The sequence below is a fragment of the Anopheles ziemanni genome, chromosome 3 (assembly GCF_943734765.1).
Source record: "Anopheles ziemanni chromosome 3, idAnoZiCoDA_A2_x.2, whole genome shotgun sequence".
Lineage (NCBI taxonomy): Eukaryota > Metazoa > Arthropoda > Insecta > Diptera > Culicidae > Anopheles > Anopheles ziemanni.
In genome coordinates, this window is record NC_080706.1 from 55,602,936 (window position 1) to 55,624,637 (window position 21,702).

The 21,702-nt window shown below is 44.9% G+C and overlaps 3 protein-coding genes across 3 annotated transcripts; all 3 read right to left on the reverse strand.

The window, feature by feature from the left end:
* Positions 1–678: 678 nt before the first annotated feature.
* Positions 679–5,545, reverse strand: LOC131285049 (mucin-5AC-like). Its single transcript, XM_058313910.1, has 5 exons — positions 5,459–5,545; positions 4,196–5,368; positions 1,618–2,464; positions 957–1,540; positions 679–876 (listed from the first exon to the last, which is right to left on the reverse strand). Exons 1-5 carry the CDS (start codon positions 5,543–5,545, stop codon positions 679–681), a joined length of 2,889 nt encoding a protein of 962 aa, XP_058169893.1.
* A 610-nt stretch (positions 5,546–6,155) lies between these two features.
* On the reverse strand, positions 6,156–7,502 carry LOC131285050 (putative serine protease 42). Its single transcript, XM_058313911.1, has 3 exons — positions 7,091–7,502; positions 6,420–7,018; positions 6,156–6,344 (listed from the first exon to the last, which is right to left on the reverse strand). Exons 1-3 carry the CDS (start codon positions 7,500–7,502, stop codon positions 6,156–6,158), a joined length of 1,200 nt encoding a protein of 399 aa, XP_058169894.1.
* A 630-nt stretch (positions 7,503–8,132) lies between these two features.
* LOC131285053 (trypsin-1-like) lies at positions 8,133–13,628 on the reverse strand. The gene is made up of 4 exons (XM_058313912.1): positions 13,614–13,628; positions 9,056–9,206; positions 8,581–8,975; positions 8,133–8,504 (listed from the first exon to the last, which is right to left on the reverse strand). The coding sequence occupies exons 1-4, from the start codon at positions 13,626–13,628 to the stop codon at positions 8,133–8,135; spliced, it is 933 nt and encodes a 310-aa protein (XP_058169895.1).
* Positions 13,629–21,702: the final 8,074 nt, after the last annotated feature.

Genomic DNA, 21,702 nt, shown 5'->3' on the forward strand with positions numbered 1-21,702 from the left:
AAGACATACGACCAATGTATGGAGATTGATTAAACTTTTGGTTTTCAAATTTATTCACACTATAAATCACCACCCGGCTCCGGAGCCGGCTCCAAAATTTACCGGAGTTCGTCGGAGCCAGCTCCGGTTGCGGAGCCGATTTTCTCTCCACTAAAAGAAACCCATGCCATTGGCCCAGCAGCATTCGGGCGGGTGCAGTAATTCCCAATCGATATCGGAACCTCAATTGTGCGAAAGGATTATGGATAATTCAAGTAAGCAAACCAATAACCTGAAACTAGATACAACCGAAGACGGTACACAGAAGAAGAAGAACAAAAGAAGTACTAGTTAGAAGTTAGCACAACTAGTTTGTCGCACGAAGCAAGTAGCGCACGAAGGCAAGAACTGCACAGCGTTTCCAAGTTTATAATATTTATTGTCAAATCGAATCATGTGCTTTGTGTTTTATTCGACCAATTCATCGCCAAGAAGCCGTAGAAAGAAGAACGATTTTTATATCCCATCGAGAAAGTTCTAATATTTTTCCACAAAATATTTTGTAAATGAACGTCAATTGATCAAAATATAATTATTTGCATGAATTATGCTTTGTAACTTTTATTCGAATTATTCAGCAGAAACGATGAAAGCAAGCGGTGTACATCGATATGTAGAAAATAAGATGATAAGACAATTCTAATATGGGCTTGTCTGCGGACAACTGCATCCTGGGCCGTAGGTGACGATCCAATCCATGTATGCAGCAACGTTGGTAAAAACCGATGGCTGACTCCAAACTCCGCACCCTGCATTAGGAATTTCAATTGTAATGCCTAAGAGCTGCCATACGGAAGACAGTGGAGGCTTAGCCATGAGAGGACTTCCGCCATCACCCTAGAGAAAATTGTAGTAGCGTATCAACATAACAGATATCACTCAATCGCTAGTGTCTGTTTTAAATGATCGTTACTTACCGTGCATGTTCCTTTCTTTGTTGAGGGAGGTCGGCCTTGTCCAGCGCAAAGGTTCTTGTTGGTGACCTTACTACCATACGCAGTTTGACACGCAACTGTAGCGTACATTTGTAGTTCAGCTACCTGTAAATCATCTGTCTTTGGCCCATTGAGGGTTGTTGAGGAGCCCCATCCAACAACGGTAGCTTTAGGAATAGGATAGTACACCTGGGATCCCATCGGCAAACACACGGGCTCGAATGATGATGTTAGCGGAGTCATCAGGGTGAGTATACCGATGTTGTCCGCAAACAGATTGCTGGACGAGTAGCCGGGATGTATGTATGTGCTTGAGATCATGTGGTCGGTGGTACCTGTAGCGGACCGGTCGAGGATCCCCAGAACGACAGAGATCGACGAGATGTCGATCATACTGGAAACTATGGTTGCCGTTGTCAATATAGCACGGTCGTTGATTAGTGACCCCTGTGTGTAAGGAGTCCCCGAGTACTTGATCAATGCGACCCACGGAAAGTCTGTTGTGTAGTTCACGTCTGACCCACCAATGATCCGAAGGTTCCGGAAGGGGCTATAAGAACATTGGCCTGTAATTCGGTAAAATTTCAAAATATTCCAAAAAGAGTGAGATGAGCACAAGTTATACAATTTTTACGTTAATTACCAGGTGTACATCCAGCGCACGTTGGTGCTGTCGGTGGAACATCCATTAAGGGCGTGTCAGCTGAAGCATTTTGAGACGCATTGGGTCGGTTGGGATTTTTGTAGAAGATGAGCCCATTTGAGCCCAATGGTGTAATGAGTCCCTGCGTTGCATTCAACAGAGAGGGTTTTGAGCTCCCCCCTAACACTACCAAAGGATTCAGACTGCCAGAAATGATACTTGTCCCAGCAGGAGCTGCGGCAACCGTTGCGGAAGTTGGTGAACTATCGGTTGCGGGCGAGGTCTTAGCCGTTGATGTGGTTGTATCCGGCGCAGAGCTGGTTGCCTGGGTTGTGTCTGTAACTGGCTCATCGTTGCTTGGACGGTTGACGTTAACACCGAATACGTTGGACACTCCATTCTGCACGTTCGATCCCCACTGACCGATGGTTCCTTGCACGGCGCCAGTGGTGTTCGACACAGCGGACTGTGAGGAGCTGATGAGTGCTTGCAGGGGGTCTGGAATCGTGTCTTTATAAACCATGGTGGCAGGTGATTCAGGTTTAGCTTGAATCAAGTTAGAGATCGATGCAAAGCTATTGTTAAATCCTGGAGCGTTGGAAAGCAGTTGTCCCACAAGGTTCGGTTTTTCCGGCTTATACGCCGGTGCATTAAGTACGACGGGATCATTGGAAGTAAAAGCAAGCCCACTATTGTTGGCTACTGGTTGCAGTCCACCGGATGGTTTAACAATACCAGACTGGTTTACGAGCGAGCTTATGCCATCCAAATTCTGTGGAATAATCCAACTTGGAGGAAAGCCTTTTCCAGGGTTATCCTTCAACGAGGCACCACGTTGGTCATGTTTCTGAAACCAGTATGAAACACGTTTAATGCACGGAATAGCAAATTCAAGTCAGTGATTCGATACCACCAAGAAATCTCTATTACTTTTATGTCTGCCCCTACGATCACAGAAATGCACATCAACACGAGCAACGCGATGGAAAACCGAACCATTTCTACTCAGCACAAATTCACTCCCTTCCCGATCGAAGGCTGCAACTGGACTGACCTCCGTTCTTTCAAATTCAAGAATTTTGTTACCCAACCAGTTCCTTAACCTGCAGTTTTTTTATTGTTTTTCTTCGTGTAGGTTTCAAAATCATTATCATTTACCGAAATTCGCAATGGACATTGCTGTTGATGCACGAATTGCAGGCAGAACAGGTTTTATTTGGATTTCTTGAACTCGGAGTTTTTATTACAGGTTCAACGAGGGTCATTCACTTTTCTCTTTACAATCGAAATTGATCAAACTGGCTGTGATATAATTTTGGATTTTAGTTTTTCTCTTAATAAATTATTATGTTTTTATATTATTTGACAAGAAAGTGATAATGCATCATATTCAAAAGATCTGGATTTGTTTAAATGTACGTAAATTGGAAAAAAGATATCTGGTACCAAAATTACTGAGAAAAAACATAACGTAGTTTGGTTGGATTGTTGGATTTTGGTACATTTTTGGTTTTGAATAGTATTTGCAGCTTAAAAAGCGTTCTTTGTGATTTTGTATGCATTAAATTCTTTTGAAATAGTCATGGGAATGTTGTGGATCAATGTTTCATTTGGTAAGATCAACTTACGAGCTGTCTTTTTGATGTGAAAAGTTATTTTAGAAACGCAGGGCCATTATCTTACGAAAATATGCTAGTTTTGGGGTATATTATTTGTTTAATATTTTTTCGATACAAACTGCAACAGCAATGCTCTGGTTGTATAAAATAACAATTACTTATTACATCTAGAAATAACAAAAAACCTGTATAAAAACTTCATAAAAAAATAAAGCATTGTATATTCTGGTTACACGTTGTGCGAGAATAATTTTACATTTTGCACAAACTTGCAAAAATTAGCTCACGAAAATTCTATTAACCAAGCAATACGTAAATCACTGCATGTTGTAAAAAATAAAGTTTTTTATTTTAACGTATCATTTAGCTTAGCATTAGCACGAACGATCGACAAATGATCTATAATATACCGTTGATCGGTTATAGTAACTGGTGTGCCAATTAAAAATAAGTTTTATGTATGTGTTAATCAGAATCGAAATCAGAATAAAATTTTCTGAACCTTTGATTTGGAAGCACCTTATTTATTTATTTTTGGGATTTGCATAGATTTCGAAGCGGTTTGTTTGCTACTTTATCATCCACACGACAGATTTCGTTCAAACTTGGAAATTTTTCTAGCAAATTTGATTTTGGTCTGCAATAGTTTAACGAGTAAACGAGACGACACTTTTTCGGATTTTACGTAGTGCGATAACGCAACGAAAACCAAACGGAAACGTTGTGATCAAATTCTACATATGTATTTGGAAAAAAAAATTCACACAATTATCGATGTTTCTAACATTAAAAAAAAATGTAAAAATTCTTTAAAAACGCATAATTAATGAAATGTTGTAACTTTATGGATCACTTTTAATGTGCGATTGTGTTGGTCTCCAAGCAAAGGGGCGATTTGGTGGCCTTTGCAGCGGCTTTTGAAAATTGGTTCCATTGGCCGCCTGTTGGTCGCTGCTTACTACGGGTCGGTTAAGGTTGGCAAAAAAAGGTCCCGCCAGGCCGTTAGCCAAATTCGAGCTCACCTGACCAGTTAATGTCTGCACTAGAACACTGTTGTTTAGTAGTGATAACTGCGAGGTGTTGAAAAGGCTTGAAAATGGATTCGAAAATCCAGAAGTTGGAGTTGCCGAAGTAGGAGTTGCCGAAGTAGGAGCTCCCGTAACCGAAGTGGAAACTGTCGAACTATCCGTTGCAGCCAACTCTGTGGACGACGATTGAGCCGTTGATGTGGTTGTATCCGGTCCAGGACTGGTTGACTGGGTCGTATCTGTAACTGGCTCGTCGTTGCTCGGCCGGTTAAGGTTAATACCGAAAACATTAGATACTCCATTCTGGACGTTTGATCCGAACTGTCCAGCAATGCCCTGAGCGACTGCGGTAGCGTTATTCCACGAAGCTTGAGAACCTTCGACGAGACTTTGTACGGGATTCAACGGTGCATTTGGCGAACTGGAAGCCGCCTGGTCGTTGTTCGGTTGGTTGCTGGACAGACCAAAGAAATTTCCTACGCCATTTTGAACGTTCGAGCCCCACTGATCGATGACTCCTTGCACAGCGCTGGTGGCGTTCAACACGGCTGACTGTGGAGAGTCCATCAATCCTTGTAAGGGGTCCGATTGGGGGGCATCCGATATCGAAGCAAGAGCCGCCACAGGCTTACTTTCTACCAAATTTGTGATCATTGCAAAGCTATTGTTAAACCCTGGAGCGTTGGCAAGCAGCTGCCCCACAAGGTTTGGCTTACCCGGCTTATACGCTAAGGGAGCAGACATAAAGACGGGATCTTTGGGTGCCGAACTTTGAGCACTGGTACCGGCATTGGTCTGCTGTTGCCCACCTGGTTTGAGAATGTTCGCCTGTGTCTGATTTATGAACGTGCTGATGAGCGCAATATGCTGGGGTAAAGTCCAATTAGTATCCGGAGGAAATCTTTGTGCCCCGGTGTCGCTCTGCACAAACGCAGCGAAAGGGCTAACACCGGACTGCAAGGCGGCTATAAAGTTTGGATTAACGTCGACTATTGAGCCGTCGGCGGCCGACTGGGGAAACGGCACAATGAACAGCCCGATAGCCGCCGGGGTTGTAGGGCCATGGTCCTTCGGAGGGGGTGGTGTGAACTCCGGCAGTTGTCGCTGTTACGGTGAAAACAGATAAAAATTGGTTATCGATGAAACAGTTGGTCTGACCCAGTTGCCGTGCAAATATCCAGCGTAGTGAGTTACCTGATGGTTTTCATCGGCGTGAACCACCAACAGACAACCGAAGACGAACCATTTTACACTAAAAACGTACATTTTACCGATCGACATGCGACCCGTTCGAGTGATACAATTGCACTGGTTGGAGGGTTAAATAAAGTTGCATTTTAAAAGCCCTTCGTCACCAAAATCCAGTTTTATTCAACAACCGTTATGAGTTGCTCAATGTGCTTGTTTTTTGGTTTTCCATGTATTGCTGGTAAATTAAACATAGCGCAAATAAAAAAAAAACACACACACAAAACTCGTATCGTATGCATATTGTGCGAAATCTCAACAAAACTGGTTTTTGAGTACGGGGTCATTGTCCTTTTGGAAGCAGATCGAGCAGCTTTTGAGATGTTTTCGATGCAAGATGCATTTGCCGAATGAAATTTCAATTGTCTTCTTCTTGGCGTAACGACCTCTTGGTCATGCCTGCCCGTTAAGGGCTTACGAGACTTGTTTCCCTATTGTACGTGGATAGTCAGTCCTCTCGTACAGGGGAGGGTCCGGTCTCGGTTGGGATTCGAACCCACGCCGTCGAGGTGGTGAATTTCAATTGTATCGCAATTATTAATTAAGCATGTTTTTGAGGTTTAAATTTGTGAATGCACGTTGTGAAATTCCTATTGCAAAACTAAACTCATGGTAACGAACAGTTTTGGGGGAGTATTTTTATTTACACTTTGCAGTTACAGCCTGCTACCTGACTTTTCAACCATGGAAGAAACCCATAAACTTTGGTGAAAAGTGCCGGTTCATTCATTCTTCCACAACCAGACTCCGGAAATTCCAGAGCGATACCAACTAAGGTTAAAATAGACGGATCGTGTTTCCACGGATACATTAGACCAGTGCCACCGTCGCCCTGAAAAAAGAAAATTTGGAGAAACCCTTAGAATGGCAATACCACGAAGAACGGGTTTGTCCTTTGGTCACTTACAGTGCATGAGGTTCTATGCTGATCTTTCGGAGCCGGATCGAAAACACCTCCACAAATGTTGTCCTCGGTCGAATTGGAGTAGGCAAGGAGACATTCGTCGTACGAGTACAGCGGAATCTGAGCCTCTTGAAGAGTTTTCCACGGTTCTCCATCGAGCCCTCGAGCACCCCAGCCCGCCAGCGTGCCGTTCGTGTCCGCAAACGTATCCACGTTGCTGGGCAGGCAAATGGGCATGAAGCTGTCGGTGATCGTAACCGGAACCGCTAGCTGGAGAAAGCCTATGTTGTTGCGCATAGGGTGGTCAGCACTGTACTGAGGATGGACTCTGGCTTTTGTAACTGTAAATTCCTTTCTCGCCGTTTCCGTTGCACTGCTGGCATCGAACGCTCCGAACACTACTTTGATTTGCTTGAAAATGATCGTACTGGACACGATCGTGGCGGAAGTAAGTACCACACGATCGTTCACTAGGGTTCCGGTGCCAACGTTTCGCCCGTAGTACTGTATCAATGCCAGCCAGGGGTATTTGTTGGAAGGAGTCACTTCGGCACCTCCCACGACGCGGACACTTCCCGATTTTTGCTGAGGCATTCCACAAACTAAACGTTGGCATATTGTTGATGGTTAGGGATCGTGAAGAGTCGTATAGCTACTTAAGAGCTGCCACTTACCCATCGTGCAGTTGGATGGACAGAAAGAGGGTTTGGATGGCGAAGATGTATTGCCTATCGGTCGAACCGGGCTCCAGTTACTCGACGAAGCCTCATTGCCTTGGTTAGGTCGGAAAACGGAATTGAAACCCTGCTGAACATTGCTACCCACCTGTCCGAACGTTTCTTGCACCGCAGCTACCCCACTGCTGATGATGCCTCCGGGCGCACTAGCTACGGATTGATCACTCAAAGGACGATTGGACAGGTTGGATAGGATGAGCAGGAAGGTGCTGAGACCCGCCGTGCTCGAACCCGAACTCGATGGTTGAAGGTCATCTTGGAAGGTCGAGGAGGGGTTCAGTTGGCTCGGTCTCAATAGGTTGTAGTAGATGAAATCATTTAAGACGGTCCCACGCGACAAAGGAAACATACTTTCCCGAGGTTTAAGGTTCTTTTGATGCTCCAAAAAGCTTTGGATCACAGTCTTTTGTGGTGTACACTGAAGTGAGAGATGCAATATTTGGTACAAAACTCACGGTTTTGGTTTATGCCCAAAAAAGGCCAATTCTGTGGTTACCTTACTTGTGCAGAAAACGCCAACGAAAATGCAGATAGTAATAAATTTTATCGTAATCGACATGATGAGCACCAGGAGAAAGCCACTACCGCAATATGAGAGAAACTGCTCAAGAATGGTAACTTACTAGCATTTAAGTGGCAATTTATAAAAAGTGGCGAATAAATGATTGGCGTGAATATCGCGTCTGAAGGAAGAAAGTTAATCCCGCTCCTCTTCGCCATCTCTTTTTCGGCCCAACAACGGAGCTGTCAGTCAAGCAACGGTATTTTCATGCATCCACCATGTTGGCGAAACCACCTGCCATTCCCGCTTCCGACACCGATTTTCGAAAAGCAAGTCATCGACTGGAAACTGGTTTGGCCCACCTGAGGTCATCGGCCTCATGATCGCGTAGCTTATGTTTATTTCACAATTTATTTGAGGAAGAAATTTCGTCGAACAACTGCAGGCGCACAGCCAGGAAGGAACGGAACGAAAAGGCTACTCCTCGCTGCAGTAGCACCCGTCGACGGTGTTGGACCGTATCCACGTACCGAACCGGTTGACCCTCGTGTACACGCCCGGATAGTTGGGCTTGGCGCAACCCTCCCCCCACGACACGATGCCGGCGAGCTGATGGATGTTGTCCGCGCTGCCCTCCTTCATCACGTGCAGCGGCCCGCCACTGTCCCCCTGGCACGAGTCCTTCTTGCCCTCCGCGTAGCCGGCGCACAGCATGTTGTCGGTGATGCGCGTCGGTCCGTAGCCCGTCTTACGGCAGTCGGCGTTGGACATGATGGGCACCGTGACCTCCTGCAAGTTCGTCGAGATGGCCCCGTTCTCCGACGTGGCGCCCCAGCCCGTCACAATACCCTACGGAGGAGGACGGAGATGCACATTAGGTTGAGGGATTCCCGAGAGAAAACGTTGTGGCAAGCGGGTAACTTACGTCGCTGCCGGTGAAAGGCTTCTTTGGCGTTGGCAGGCACACGGGACGCAGGTTGTCGTCGATGGACATCACGGTGTCGAGTCGGAGGATGGCGATGTCGCTATTGTAGTTGTTCGAGTTGTAGCCGGCATGTTCGATGACGCGCAGTACCTTCGATGAGACCGTCATCGATTCGGACGTCGAGAGGCGATCGTGCTCCATCAGCACGACGCTGATTTTGTTCGCGTTGAACCCGTGCACGCAATGGGCCGCCGTCAGGACGTGTCGGTCGCTGATCAGCGAACCCCCGCAGTAGAACGTGCCCCCGTACTGCAGCATCGCCATCCAGGGGTACTGATTGACCATCGTTTCCTGGCCGCCGACGATGCGCATAAGACTGTTCGTCCGGCCGCATTCTGCGCAGGGAGAGATTGTTGACTCCGGGTTAGGATCGTGGAGTTGAGGAGGACTTTGGATCAACGGTGGCTACACTTACTGCATGTAGGACATGAGTCGGGAGCTGTTAGGTTGGCCGGAGGAGGCGTTGTCGGTGAGCCTATCAAAGCCGCTAGCCACTCGATAAATGGGTTATTTTTTTCTGATTGAACCAGGGTCGTGTCTTTTTCTGCTTCCTTTTCTTTTGCCATCTAAAAGTAAATAAATTGGTGAAAAATAATTAGAGAATGCAAAAATAGTTGCGCTTTAAACACAATTTATGTATGTAATTTATCATGCAATAGCCATCTCATTAATCAATAACTTTATTTTAATTTCTTTTGACAAGTCCTTTCTCGATGGTATAAATCCAGACTAACCTCACATTTGCTTGTGTAATATATTAGTTATAACGCGCGTACGTAGTGACGAATGTAATTATAATTTTAAATAATTTTAAATGCCATTATAGTTTATTAAGCATTATCAATTAGCATCAAGCAATGCTTTTTTTTTTTATTTGAATGAAGTTCTATAATTTTTTTCGTAAAACGCATGATGATATTCAGAGGGTATAAAAAATAAAATTTAGAATTAATTAATTATTTTTGTTTTAAACATAAGTTTTAAAATGTATCTTTTGCATCCCTCCGTGTTTGAATTAAGCTAAACCTTACAATGTTGCAGACATGCATATCTTCTTTTCACGCCTTCACGGAATGAGGAATGACGCAATTCAAGAAAGATAGTCTAATCAGTTCAATAATAGCATGTTTTACGCAATTGTATTAAGTTAAACTCAAATTATAACATTTAATTGCGTTCTTGATATAGATTTAGAAAGTCAAGCTGTACACTAAATCATAATAATGAATGCGCAACTTTTTTCTAAAACTATTTCTGGATAGGTTAAATAATTATTACAAATTGATCGTTACAAATTGATAATATCCCTTATTTTCGAGGTAAATACATTTTACGGCGCTGAGAGTTGTTTCCTAAGTGTATCTTTTTTGTTTCTAATAATAATCCTAAAATAAGTACATATGTTTGTTATAATTCTTACTTAATCAATTGAAGATTAAATTATGCAAAAAGAAAGAGAACCTTTTTCATGCAATAAAAGCAGTAAGTTTGCAAGAAATATCATAAATAAGAAATAACAAAATTTAGAAAAATAAGCAACTGCAAAAACCATGAACTGTAAAAATCACTGAGTAATAAATGGCCCCCATAAGAAAGGAAGTCGATTTTTGTTGTTTATTTCGATTTAACAAATATATTCCAGAAAAGCAATCATACTTCGATGAATATGTTTTTTTTTATTTTTATTGTAGTATACTTATTTTTATATCATGAGTATGTGAACCCAACATATAATTTGAACTCGCATCCTGATCGTTTCACAACCAGGTCAAAGCGATTGTGAAGCCATCGAGCAGTGAGAAAAAATGCATGCGATTTGAATTCGAAGTTCACGTTCATGGCATATACTTTCTTCATTCTTGGTCCACGTTTCACCTCGCCTTCGAAAAACCTGTTAGGGCTTGATTTGTCCACTTTAACGGTCAGAGCGAGGAAATCCTTCCACTTCGCCCTGGATTGGACTCTTTGGAGTTTGTTGAACTCGGAATACGTTCTTTTCGTTTTAGCACTCCTTCTCATCTTCACACACACATACACACACACTGGCACACGCATACACACTGACGACGTCCGCGAGCTGAGCGCGAAAGATCATCACGAAGAAATCAAGCTGACCGGAAAGTGCCAGCTCGGATGGACAGCCCCGTCGAGCCTGAAGAAACTTACTCGGCCAGCAATGGCAGTATCAGTGAGCAAGCACACAACCGCCAACAGGATCAACAGCCGTGTGCCGCTGCAGTGCGCTGCGTTGAAGCGTGTCATTTGGGTTTCGGCCACTGGAGTCGCGCTGATTTTAACCGCGTCTGACTTTCTTTCGACGCTTTGTCCACCGTGCGCTCAAGATTCTGGTCGCTCGCACTTGAGGTTTTGATGTGTCGCACGTCAACGTAAACTTTGCATATCAATTGACCAAGCACCGAGTGGCCCGAAAACCTGTCGAAAGTCGCCGTGACCTTGTCCGGAGATCGCCACGAAAGCTGCCCAGTGCCCAGGAACCACCGAGATATAACTGCCCTGCTCTCAACCACTATACAGTGTGGAGATCGCTCTAGTCGCGGCGCAAGATCGTGCACAACTAAACGCCGTCGAGTGGTTCTCGTAGCACGCGACCTGCGCGCACCCGACTCGGCGTGCCTACAAAACCGCGCGGATGGCACTCGGTCGACCGATGCTCGGTAGGCGCTCCATTCGAAAGTGCCCTTGCTGCTGGAGCTGTACATTCCAGGCTAGATAGATCGACGAGCGAGCGGCGACTCCCGGAAGTGCGGATTGGCCCAGAAAGCGCCTGCTCACTCGGTGTCGTGGACTTGAACTTGTTACATCCATCGTGGCGTTTAGCGGCTGACCAGCTGTACCGTTCCTGGGTGTTTGTTTGTTTGCATTTCTCAGTTCAGGCCCTGTTCCTTCGAGCAGGTAGCTCACTGATCAGCAGAGATCGCCGAAGGTGCGTGTTTCTCTAGGAGGATCGCTTTGCGAGATGTGTGGACCGACGCCGCTGACCGGTTCTGTAGGCGGGAGAAATGTACCGCTAGCTGGTGCATAAATTATCGGCTTCCGTCTGTCGCGTTTCGCGGATTAGGCTTAAACCTGTACGGTTTCGCAATCAGCGCTCGACAGAATGGGCGCACGGAAGAAAAATGCAGAGCAAACAATAAGTAGCCACAACAGCACAGTGCGAATATCGTGCAATACACAATTATTGTCTTTACCGTGTGCCAGGCTCATTAGCGTACCGATGTTTGCATATGTTTTCACACACACATTGGTCGTACTGTATGTACACAGCACCAAGCGTTCTTTTTTTGTGTATGTATTTTGTTTCATATTCTCTTCATATTCTTAAAATTTTTAATTATAGCTTTTTCATTTCAAAAATATTTTTGTAACATAAAATGCTTGTAAATTTATATGTGCACTTGTGTTTAAATAGAAAAAAAATTAAGTAGCTTCATACCAGCCTCGATCAAATTATGACATTGTTGCTTAAACTGTTACTGTTTGATTATAAGAAAAATATGTTTATTCCCACACTTGTTTTCTTTGATGGTTTATTCGTTGTATTATCTTTCTTCCAAAATCAACCACCCAAAGCTTAATATTGAGTAAAACTGTGGACAAATTTCATCATTGATAGAAGCTAAACAGACGACTAGAAAATTTCCAATCCACACTGATACTGGGTTTACTTTGCAGATTCAATATAGGTTAATAAGTCCAATCAGTTGGTCCAATTTACTGACCAGGTTAAAATTGAAATAACTGATCATATGCGAACTTCTAAAGAGGCAGGAATCATTGATCCTTGGAAATCTATCAACAATGTGTGCAGAAAAGTGTTTGTCCACATAGGACCAATAAGATCTTTTACAATCGAAAAGCTTAACATACATCTTAGTTTATTATTATCTTCTGTTTGAAAAGGTGTTTGTATTCTTTTAAAATTTAGTTTGGTTGCCATTAGTTGCATTAATCTGTTACCCTAGGCATTTCAACTATTTGAATTTTTTTCAAATTTTCTACCTTTCATCAATACCCAAAAAAAAATGTGCTGTGTAGTAAAAATCTTTGGTAAAAGAGTAAATGAGGCCCCGGGCTAGATTCTCCTCTTCCTGCTGGTTCACATTAAGCGCCTGAAGCTATGCAAAGCGCGACGCATGAATACTTTTCAAATATTTGATCGCTAACGGTTCGCTTAAAAGAACATAACGGTTTAAACTAATCACACAGTGGAGGGTGAATGCGGGTTAATATACTTTTACATGTTAAGTTACTGTAAGTTACTAGTAACTAAACTATACCACACATGATGGACAGCATGAAACAATGAGTTTAGCCGAAGAAATGATTTGGAAACGGCGGCGCGCCCGCAGCGAGCGAAGCGAGCGGACTGCGCTAGGTCTACCGAAAAAGAGAGTTTGTTATAGTTTTGAGAAATAAGGGGGGCCCGTGGGCCCCCCTCATACCGCACCCTCTAGGATGATTGCGTAGCCGAAATTAACGGTACACACTACGGTTCAAATACTCGTAGGTTGAATTTAACGAATTAATGTATCACCAATTGCATACATTCAGTTTAAACGTCCACAAGAGGTGTAGCCACGATCGAAAACATGGCGGCCGGGGCCTCATTTACTCTTTTACCAAATCTTTAAAATAACGAAAAACAAATGTTTCACTTGTTAATGATAAAAATGATGACCAAATGACCCTTCTATTTCTGTACAGGAGTTTAAATTAACACATTTTAAGCACGAATGCTAATTATGCGAACATTGTAGGAATCCAGCTTGGGAATTATAGAAAGTGAAATGAGTTTACAGATCGTGAAAATAACTCGCTTCTAGAGAGTACTTGTTGGCGCAAATTAAAATAAAGTAAAATATAAATAAAGTTCCTTTTGTTCATAAACTCTACACTTTGATTGGCTTCCTGGGCCTAAAAACGATCATTCGGCAAATCCAGAGAAAGCTTACCATCTTGGTCACCATCACGGATTGCAAGTGTCACCCTGTGAACGATGGTGTTAAAATTGAAAGCATATTCCGACGCGCGTCATGGAATGGGCTTTTTCGACAGTAAAAAATAACTAAATTGTTGATTTAAACCGCCATCATATGTGTGGTTCGTTTGCACCATTTCTTTTCATTCGCACACACACATACACACATGGACGCCACGATAATACTTTCATCCTGCGCTCCGCACACTGTTGCGCAGCCACGCTCTTTCATTCTGATACGCTTTCACCAGATTCAGCGCGGCGGGCGCCATTGTTCGGTCTTTTGTGCGCAGGCAAGACGATGGCGCAGACAACGGGACGGTGGTAGCGACTTAACGGTACGTGAACTGTCACCTGAAGGACGTGAGTGTGATCGGGCCCAAGATCGGCACGAACGGTGGACGGCCGGCCGGTGGAGTGGTGTGTGCGAGAACGAGAAAGTGTTGGCCAAGAAAGGAGTGTGGGTGAGGAGGGGCGAGGGGTGCTTTCTTTAATTATTTTTGTCAGCGCTTGCCATCACCGCCCGTGCCCCGTTTATTTATTATCGGTCATTTTAACACCCCACCCAAGGTCTCGTGTAAGTGCCCGCGCTCTCTGCCCGGAGTTTGGGGCTTTTCGGTGCGAGGCGGGTTTTTTTTCCCTCGGTGCTTCCCTCGCGCCACACGGAACAAAGCCTCCCCCGCGAACGCACGCGGTGTGGCTGTGTGCGATACGAGCCACCACACCGACACGCCGGCCGACGACGTTTGTATGCGCTCGCGCAGTCAAAACCATTGCCAGTGAGCAGCAGTGTCGCGTCGTGCGAGGATGCGGAAGTAGTGAGCGTCGCAGGAACGTCCAATTTTTGGATGATCGGTCATTTCCAGCCGAAGGAGCAGCAGAATGAAGCTGGTAACGGTGGTGCTTTGGACTGTTGTGTTCTGCCGGTGCCGAATGGTGCTTGGTGTGAGTTTTTCTTAAGGCTGCCACCTGGCAACTGATAGTGACTCTGATTGGTTCTGACTCATTTCTGTTCGTCCCGCCAGCACGAGGAGGAGGAGGAGCACAACCGCATCAACTATGACATCTACGTAACGCCGGTAACGCTGAGTCCGATTGGTGATAACCGGCTACGCGTCAAGAACCCGCTGCTTGCTTGGCTATCCTCGGTGTTAAGCTATCGACCTCCGACCCTGGCAAGTGATACCCCTGTCAGCACCACAACGAAGCAACCGCCACATGAATGTGCCCAATGTTGTAAGAATCTCGGAGGGACTGTTCGTTCCTGTATTCCAAAATCTGGTATGCGTAATTCTGCCATCCATTTTTAGCCTGCGGCAGGGGAAAGACGAGTTCGCGGATCGTCGGAGGAGATGCGGCCGACGTGAAGGAACATCCCTGGGTGGCGATGTTGCTCTACCGAGGTGCGTTCTATTGCGGCGGATCGCTGATCAACGATCGTTACATCCTCACGGCGGCGCACTGCGTTCAGAGCTTTACGCCGTACCAACTGCTGGCCAGGCTGTACGACGTCGAGCACAACGAGATGCTTACTCGGTCGATCGCGAAGCTGTACGGCCACGAGCGGTTCAGTCTGGACACATTCAACAATGACATTGCGCTGGTGAAGCTGCAGCAACCGGTCGAGACAGGCGTGAACTTCATCCCAGTGTGTCTGCCGGGCCCGGGACGTAGCTTCGCAGGGCACAATGGAACCGTCATCGGTTGGGGCAAGCTGAGCAATGGCAGCCTCTCGCAGGGCTTGCAAAAGGCCGTCGTGCCGATCATCACCAACATGCAGTGCCGGAAGTCCAACTACCGGGCGTCGCGCATAACCGATAACATGCTTTGCGCGGGTTACGCCGGCGGAGGACACGACGCGTGTCAGGTAAGAGCGGACGTGTATGGTCGAAATCGATCGACGGTAACCCTTCCTCCGTTTCAGGGTGACAGTGGCGGACCGCTAAGTGTGGGTGATAGTAATTTTCGGGAGATCGTCGGTATCGTATCGTGGGGCGAGGGATGCGGGCGACCTAACTATCCCGGCGTCTACACGCGGATCACGCGGTACCTATCCTGGATCAAGGCGAACACGAAAGACGCATGTACATGTGAGCGGGCCATTGCGTAGCGTCTAGCAACAAACAGCAATTCGCACATAGCACCTGTGAATTGCAATCACCATCAGGTCGTCGTTTCGATTCAGAGCAGCGCGGGAAGCTGATAGCAGTGCCCTGTGGCTCCGACCCGGTTTGGCACGAATGGCCAATAAATCATGATAGCTTCAGCTTGGAAAAAGGGAAAACAAAAAGCGAACGCTGCACGGGAAACGCTTTGTGATTTACTAACCCTTTCCGTTTCCGAGCAGCTTATTACGTTCAATTATCATAAACGAAGATGAGGTAGACATTTGCTGACGGTCGGTGCTGTTCACAAACTAGTGGGTCATTTAAAAAATTTGCTGTGAAAGGCATTCCTTCCATAGCACTCAACTTAGATTGGATTTGTACTACATTAGGGCGATTCTGCCACAACTGATTTACTATGTTGCTCGGTTATTAGCAATTAAGTTGATCTGAAAATAAATTACTTTCCACAAGTGTATATGATCGTTGTGTCCAGCAGATTCGATATTATTGTGTATGTTTGCAGGGAGAGCTGAGGTAATATAGTTCAAAGTCGAGTACGTACATCTGAATAAAATTTATTATTGTTAAAATTGTCTTTCTTATTGCGATTTTTTAAGTTACCCACAATGTATCTTTACTAAAGTATTTGCGAAGCAAACATTAAGAGTTCATACTTTAATTATGTTTTGTAATTACAATTTCCAACAAGCCAAAAAGTTTTTAAATTGCATTTAAAAACTCCGGTTTCGGTTGAGATTCGAACCCACACCGTTATTTCTTCAATAAACAGCTCACGAACCGCTCTGCCCTAGCATTGACATCGATGGGATTCCAAAATACCACGCATGTGATAGACGCGTCTAAGCTTTCACTTTCATGATTGTTAATTTATGGTCACAAAAGACACGTGAGCTATCGATCTTAACCTCAACGCGTCGCAGTGATGTAAAGCCGGGTCTGTGTGATTTAGCTTCCTGGAAAGCGTCGCAACGTGGAGCTGTTAATGGTGATCGTGTGACTGATTATCATAACCTGACTACACGGTCACTCTTCTATTTCCCAATGTGTGTCACAACCTATGTTAAGTCGATTGATGTAAACGCCATAGTGCGACTACATGAAGAACCTGGTCTTTCTCTAATTGTACTAGAAAGTTTTGTGCTGGATACTAAGCTTCGCCTGATCCTTGTGTTGCGGGCGGGTTCGTGCCAGTTGGAGAAAACGTTAAACTGATGGGTTTTTCGTTCGCAAGTACTCAAGTACAGGAAACGGGATAATTCAGTCGAAGAAATGCACCTCCCGCTAAGGTAAATAAGACTGCTGACACCTGGCTTGGTTGAGAGGGAACGACACGCACGAAAAAGATGGCGATCGTGCAGCTCGCGGACAGGAGAAATGGGAGAGAAAGTGTTGAATACGATGGGCTGAAGACGATCCCCAGTGACCAGTGCGATCGCAGTCGACGTGCGAGGACTTTTAGTTCAAGTTCAAAACCGTTCCGCTACTGGTGTCCGCTTCGATGTTGCGCGCAACGGTTGTTTTGGTGATTTTGACATGCTGGAGGTCAGCACTCACGACGGCCGAAGGAAGTTCGAGTGAGGTGGCTACAGCATGGAGCAGTGCGAGTGAGAATCTGACCATTCCGGGGCGGTTGGCGTGGAACGAAAGCCTCCTGATCGATCCGAATGGGTTCGTTGGCAAGGCGCCACTACTGAACAGTGGCGTGTGGACGTGGATAACCACCATTTTCGGCATGCCAGTTTTTAGCGTGTTCGCCTACCGGGCGGCCCCTAGGAATTGTCCTCGATGCTGTGAGTTCGAGAGTCCTATCGGAGTGTGAAGCCGGAAGTGCTAAACGCGATTGTTCCATTTTCGATCCACAGCGTGCGGTGTGCAGAGCAACAACTCAAAGATCGTTGGCGGGCATGAGGCGGAAAGTGGTGGCTACCCGTGGATGGTGGCGCTGTACTATAACAGCCGGTTCATCTGTGGAGGATCGCTGATCAACGATCGATACGTCCTGACGGCGGCACACTGCGTATTCGGGAGTGATCGGTCGCGCTTCCGGGTGAAGTTCCTGCTGCACGATCGCACACTCCCGAAGGAGGACTCTTTCGAGCGGAAGGTGTCCTACATCATGACCAACTGGTTCCTGAACGTGCTGCTCTTCATCACCAACGACGTCGCACTGCTGAAGCTGAGTGAACCGGTTCCGCTGGGCGAAACCATCGTTCCGGTGTGTCTCCCGCCGGAAGGCAAAACATACGCCGGTTATGAGGTCAGCCAGGCAGCGCGAAGGGGAAGGTGGCGCAACCGTGCTCCGCTTTCACCGACGACGAAATTCGACTCACGACGCTGATCGATGCTGTTTACTTCGTTGCAGGGCATCGTGACAGGGTGGGGCAAGACGGGCGAAGGCACGTTCCCGGTGCGGCTGCAGGAAGTGCACGTGCCGATCCTGGCCAACGAGCAGTGCCACAACCAGACGCAGTACTTCCGGTTCCAGATCAACGATCGCATGATGTGTGCCGGTATTCCCGAGGGAGGCAAGGACTCGTGCCAAGGCGACAGTGGCGGACCGATGCATGTGTTCGATCCGGACGCGAACCGGTTCATGATCGCGGGCGTCGTCTCGTGGGGTTTCGGCTGTGCGCAGCCCAAATTTCCCGGCATCTACGCCCGGGTCAATCGGTTCATCTCATGGATTAACTTCAACACTAGGGACGCGTGTACATGCCAATGACAAACAGAACAAAATCAAACTCCTAACGTACCTGAAACAAACATGCTTGGTTTTGAACTAGCTGCGCAACTCTTCAACAAAACGATCTTCAGCACACGATCTTCGCTGACTGATGGGAATTAACTTGAATGCTGATGAAACCTCGACGCATCCTCCCGGCTTTAAGGGTGAAAGCTCTCGCCGGAGGACTTCCGATGACATATTTCACTCACCTTCGCTCTGCCCGTCGATCTCGCTTCTGTCAACGTACTTGACCACGGACGCTGTTTGTCTTACACCGACGGAAGCAAGGTGGAAATCGGGTTTTAACGAGGTGTTAAAAATTGACAAACTCATACGGCTCACCGCACCCGCATTCTGCAGGGTGTTCCATTATCTTGGGAGCTTTTGTCATAACCAATATTTGATGGTTTGTTTGAGCATCGATTGCTGTTTGGTTTTACCTTCGTATGATTTTTTTGCCGTTTTGCTTGAAGATGGAGCGCGATAAAAAATATACCACTTTTAAGACTCACCTCGAGTAATATGTTTCATAGCCCTGATGCGTGCGTGTGTGTGGAGTTGAATGGTTGGGTGAACTTGAACCCCGTTGTGTCTATGAATTTGTACGACAACCCGATTCGTTACTTATCTGAACCCAAAATGTGTGTTTTAAAGTTCACTAACCGACCAAATCAATTTATATTTTCGCTGCAACGAAGTCTAGGTTAAGGAATTCATATTTATATCCATTATTCATGTTACGAAATATTATGTTTTACCCACCTTACACAAATTAAATTACATTTCATTTTGTCTATTGGAAGATCAACATAAAAAAATGTTGCTAACGGTGGTATTACATAACCTGCAGATATCGTTAATAAAATTGCGCCATACCAAGGTGCGGTTAATGGTCCGATCGCGTGTGAGTATCATTTTTCATGCTTGTTACAACATGTTGCTTCTTTCAAAGATGTTTACAAGTAATTACCCCTCGTGTTGGTTATGATCCACTGAACTAGATCTAGTTTGCAGCAAGGAACCGCCGAACCCGTGCAGAAGCCTGGCAAGGAAGCTGTGGGTTTGCCTCGTCCGTATCCACCATTCCAGCACTATCCTCTTCTCAAGAATCGCCCACCGTTCGCGGCCAATTGCCTGTGAGGCGGTTGATGGGCCGGCTGAGTCACCGCGTCGGCGTGCATTAACACTAAAACGCTTGTAAAGGCCACCGGTATCCTTGAACTTCGCGAAGGTGCGCACCCACGAACGCAATTCTGCCGATTCGGAGTTTCGTTCCGCGCGAGGGCCACGATATGGATGCGGTCTCAAGGTTCGCAAAACACTAAGCCAGGTTGAATGTCACCGCCATCTGCATTTCCTAATGTGAGAAATGCGCGTAAGCGCTTACCTAAGGGTGGAACGACGGGGGATCGCTACTGTTCAAGTTCAACGCGGGATATCGGCCATACAGATCACTGTAACATGGGGGTTGCCATGGTGTGGTTGATGTTACACTGAAATGCTATTGTGTCGTGGTATTTTTGAAGCAAAGCCAAGGGTAGGTCGTGTATTGAGAGATCTTTAAACGTGTATATGATTTATTTGATTGAATTTTTAACTTAACTTTAACCATTCTAATTGACCACAAACGATTTTAGCATAAAGAAAATAGCTTTTCAATATGATAATGTTACCAATATGAACTTGCATATTATTTTCACTTACCCAGTTCGTATATTATAGTGGTTTGAAATGATTTTTTTTTAAAATAATTTATGTACCAACCTTGATAATATTTTATGACTTAATTTCACAAAAAAAATTTCAATTCATTCAATTTTCAATTATTTGTAGAACATAAATATTTAATTTTTCATAGTACAGAAATGTCTTTAATTATTTAAATATACAAACATTTAACTTCTTTCTGCATTTAAGGCATAGAATTAATGAAAAGTAACATCAAAATATGGGTGATATAAATAATATTATGTTATTTTCCTCGGTAAGCGGTTTTAGTTTAATAACTAAAGGAAATAGAGTAAAACATTTTCCCTAACTTCATTCGGCACTTCTATGAAAAACTATAAAAAATGAAAATTTTATTAATGAGACCCTGCTTAACAATTTTATTATTGTATTACTTTGAAAGCTTGAATATGATGTACTTACACATTCAATATTCAGGACTCAAGGCCCTATGACAAATTGGGGCAGGTTTTCAAACACCAAATCCTATTGAATATTTAGGTTTTGGTCGTAAAAAATTAGGATTGGACTATTTTTTTTTTAAATTATAAAATTCTACAAATTCAAAAATGTTAATTATTTGAACAACTTTTAAATCATTTTTATAAATTCGAGAAATAGTGATTGACACACCCCGCAGTGTGACAACTGTCGGTATATAATACCCATTCATAACATTAAAAACATGTGCGCATCATATTTATTGAATGAATGTTACAAAAATACCAAAATTGCATAATTAGCCTGAAACAGGGTTTGTTTGCTGGTGAGGGTAAGATTGTCCGATAAAGAAAAATCTTTAACAACCGTACAGAGTTCTACATTGAAAAAGAATATCAATGTCGAACATCTAGCACATCAATGGGGCTCGTTATGTTCATTACTCTTCACTATACTACGAAGAACCTAGAAAAAGTCGATACACATGTTCACCTTGTCCGGGTGAAGAATAGCACCCCAGATAAAACGTATTGAATAACATTGTGCATTCACAAGTTCACTTCCACGGAGAAACGATTGTGACATAATCGCGTGAAATATTGATCAACGCACGTTACATAGCACTGCGCCGTTATGCTGCATGCTGTATGCGCTTCATATCATGCAATGTGCAAGCAAGGGCAAACGAAACCTTGCCTCGAGCTCGATTGTATAATCGTTCCCGGCTTGATTCGGTGGTAGGATTCGTTGTTTTAACAAAACATTGGTTTGTGGTACATTCGGGTAGTGCTTCTGGGAAAAGATAGGTCAGGGTCACGGCTCGGCAAGGTTTTTCCAATAGCTGGCGATCTGAGCGCGCCCGGTGTGGACCCGTTTTAATGCCAGGGTAGGAAGCGGAGAACGCTGTTACGAAATAGTGGCCGCGATAGTGTTACGGACGGCATTGAGTCAAAAACTAGTTGAAGGCAGGAAAAGAACACCAATCGATTTGGGGAATTTCCCAGTGGATAAGATGAAGAGAACGAATCGTGTGCAGACGG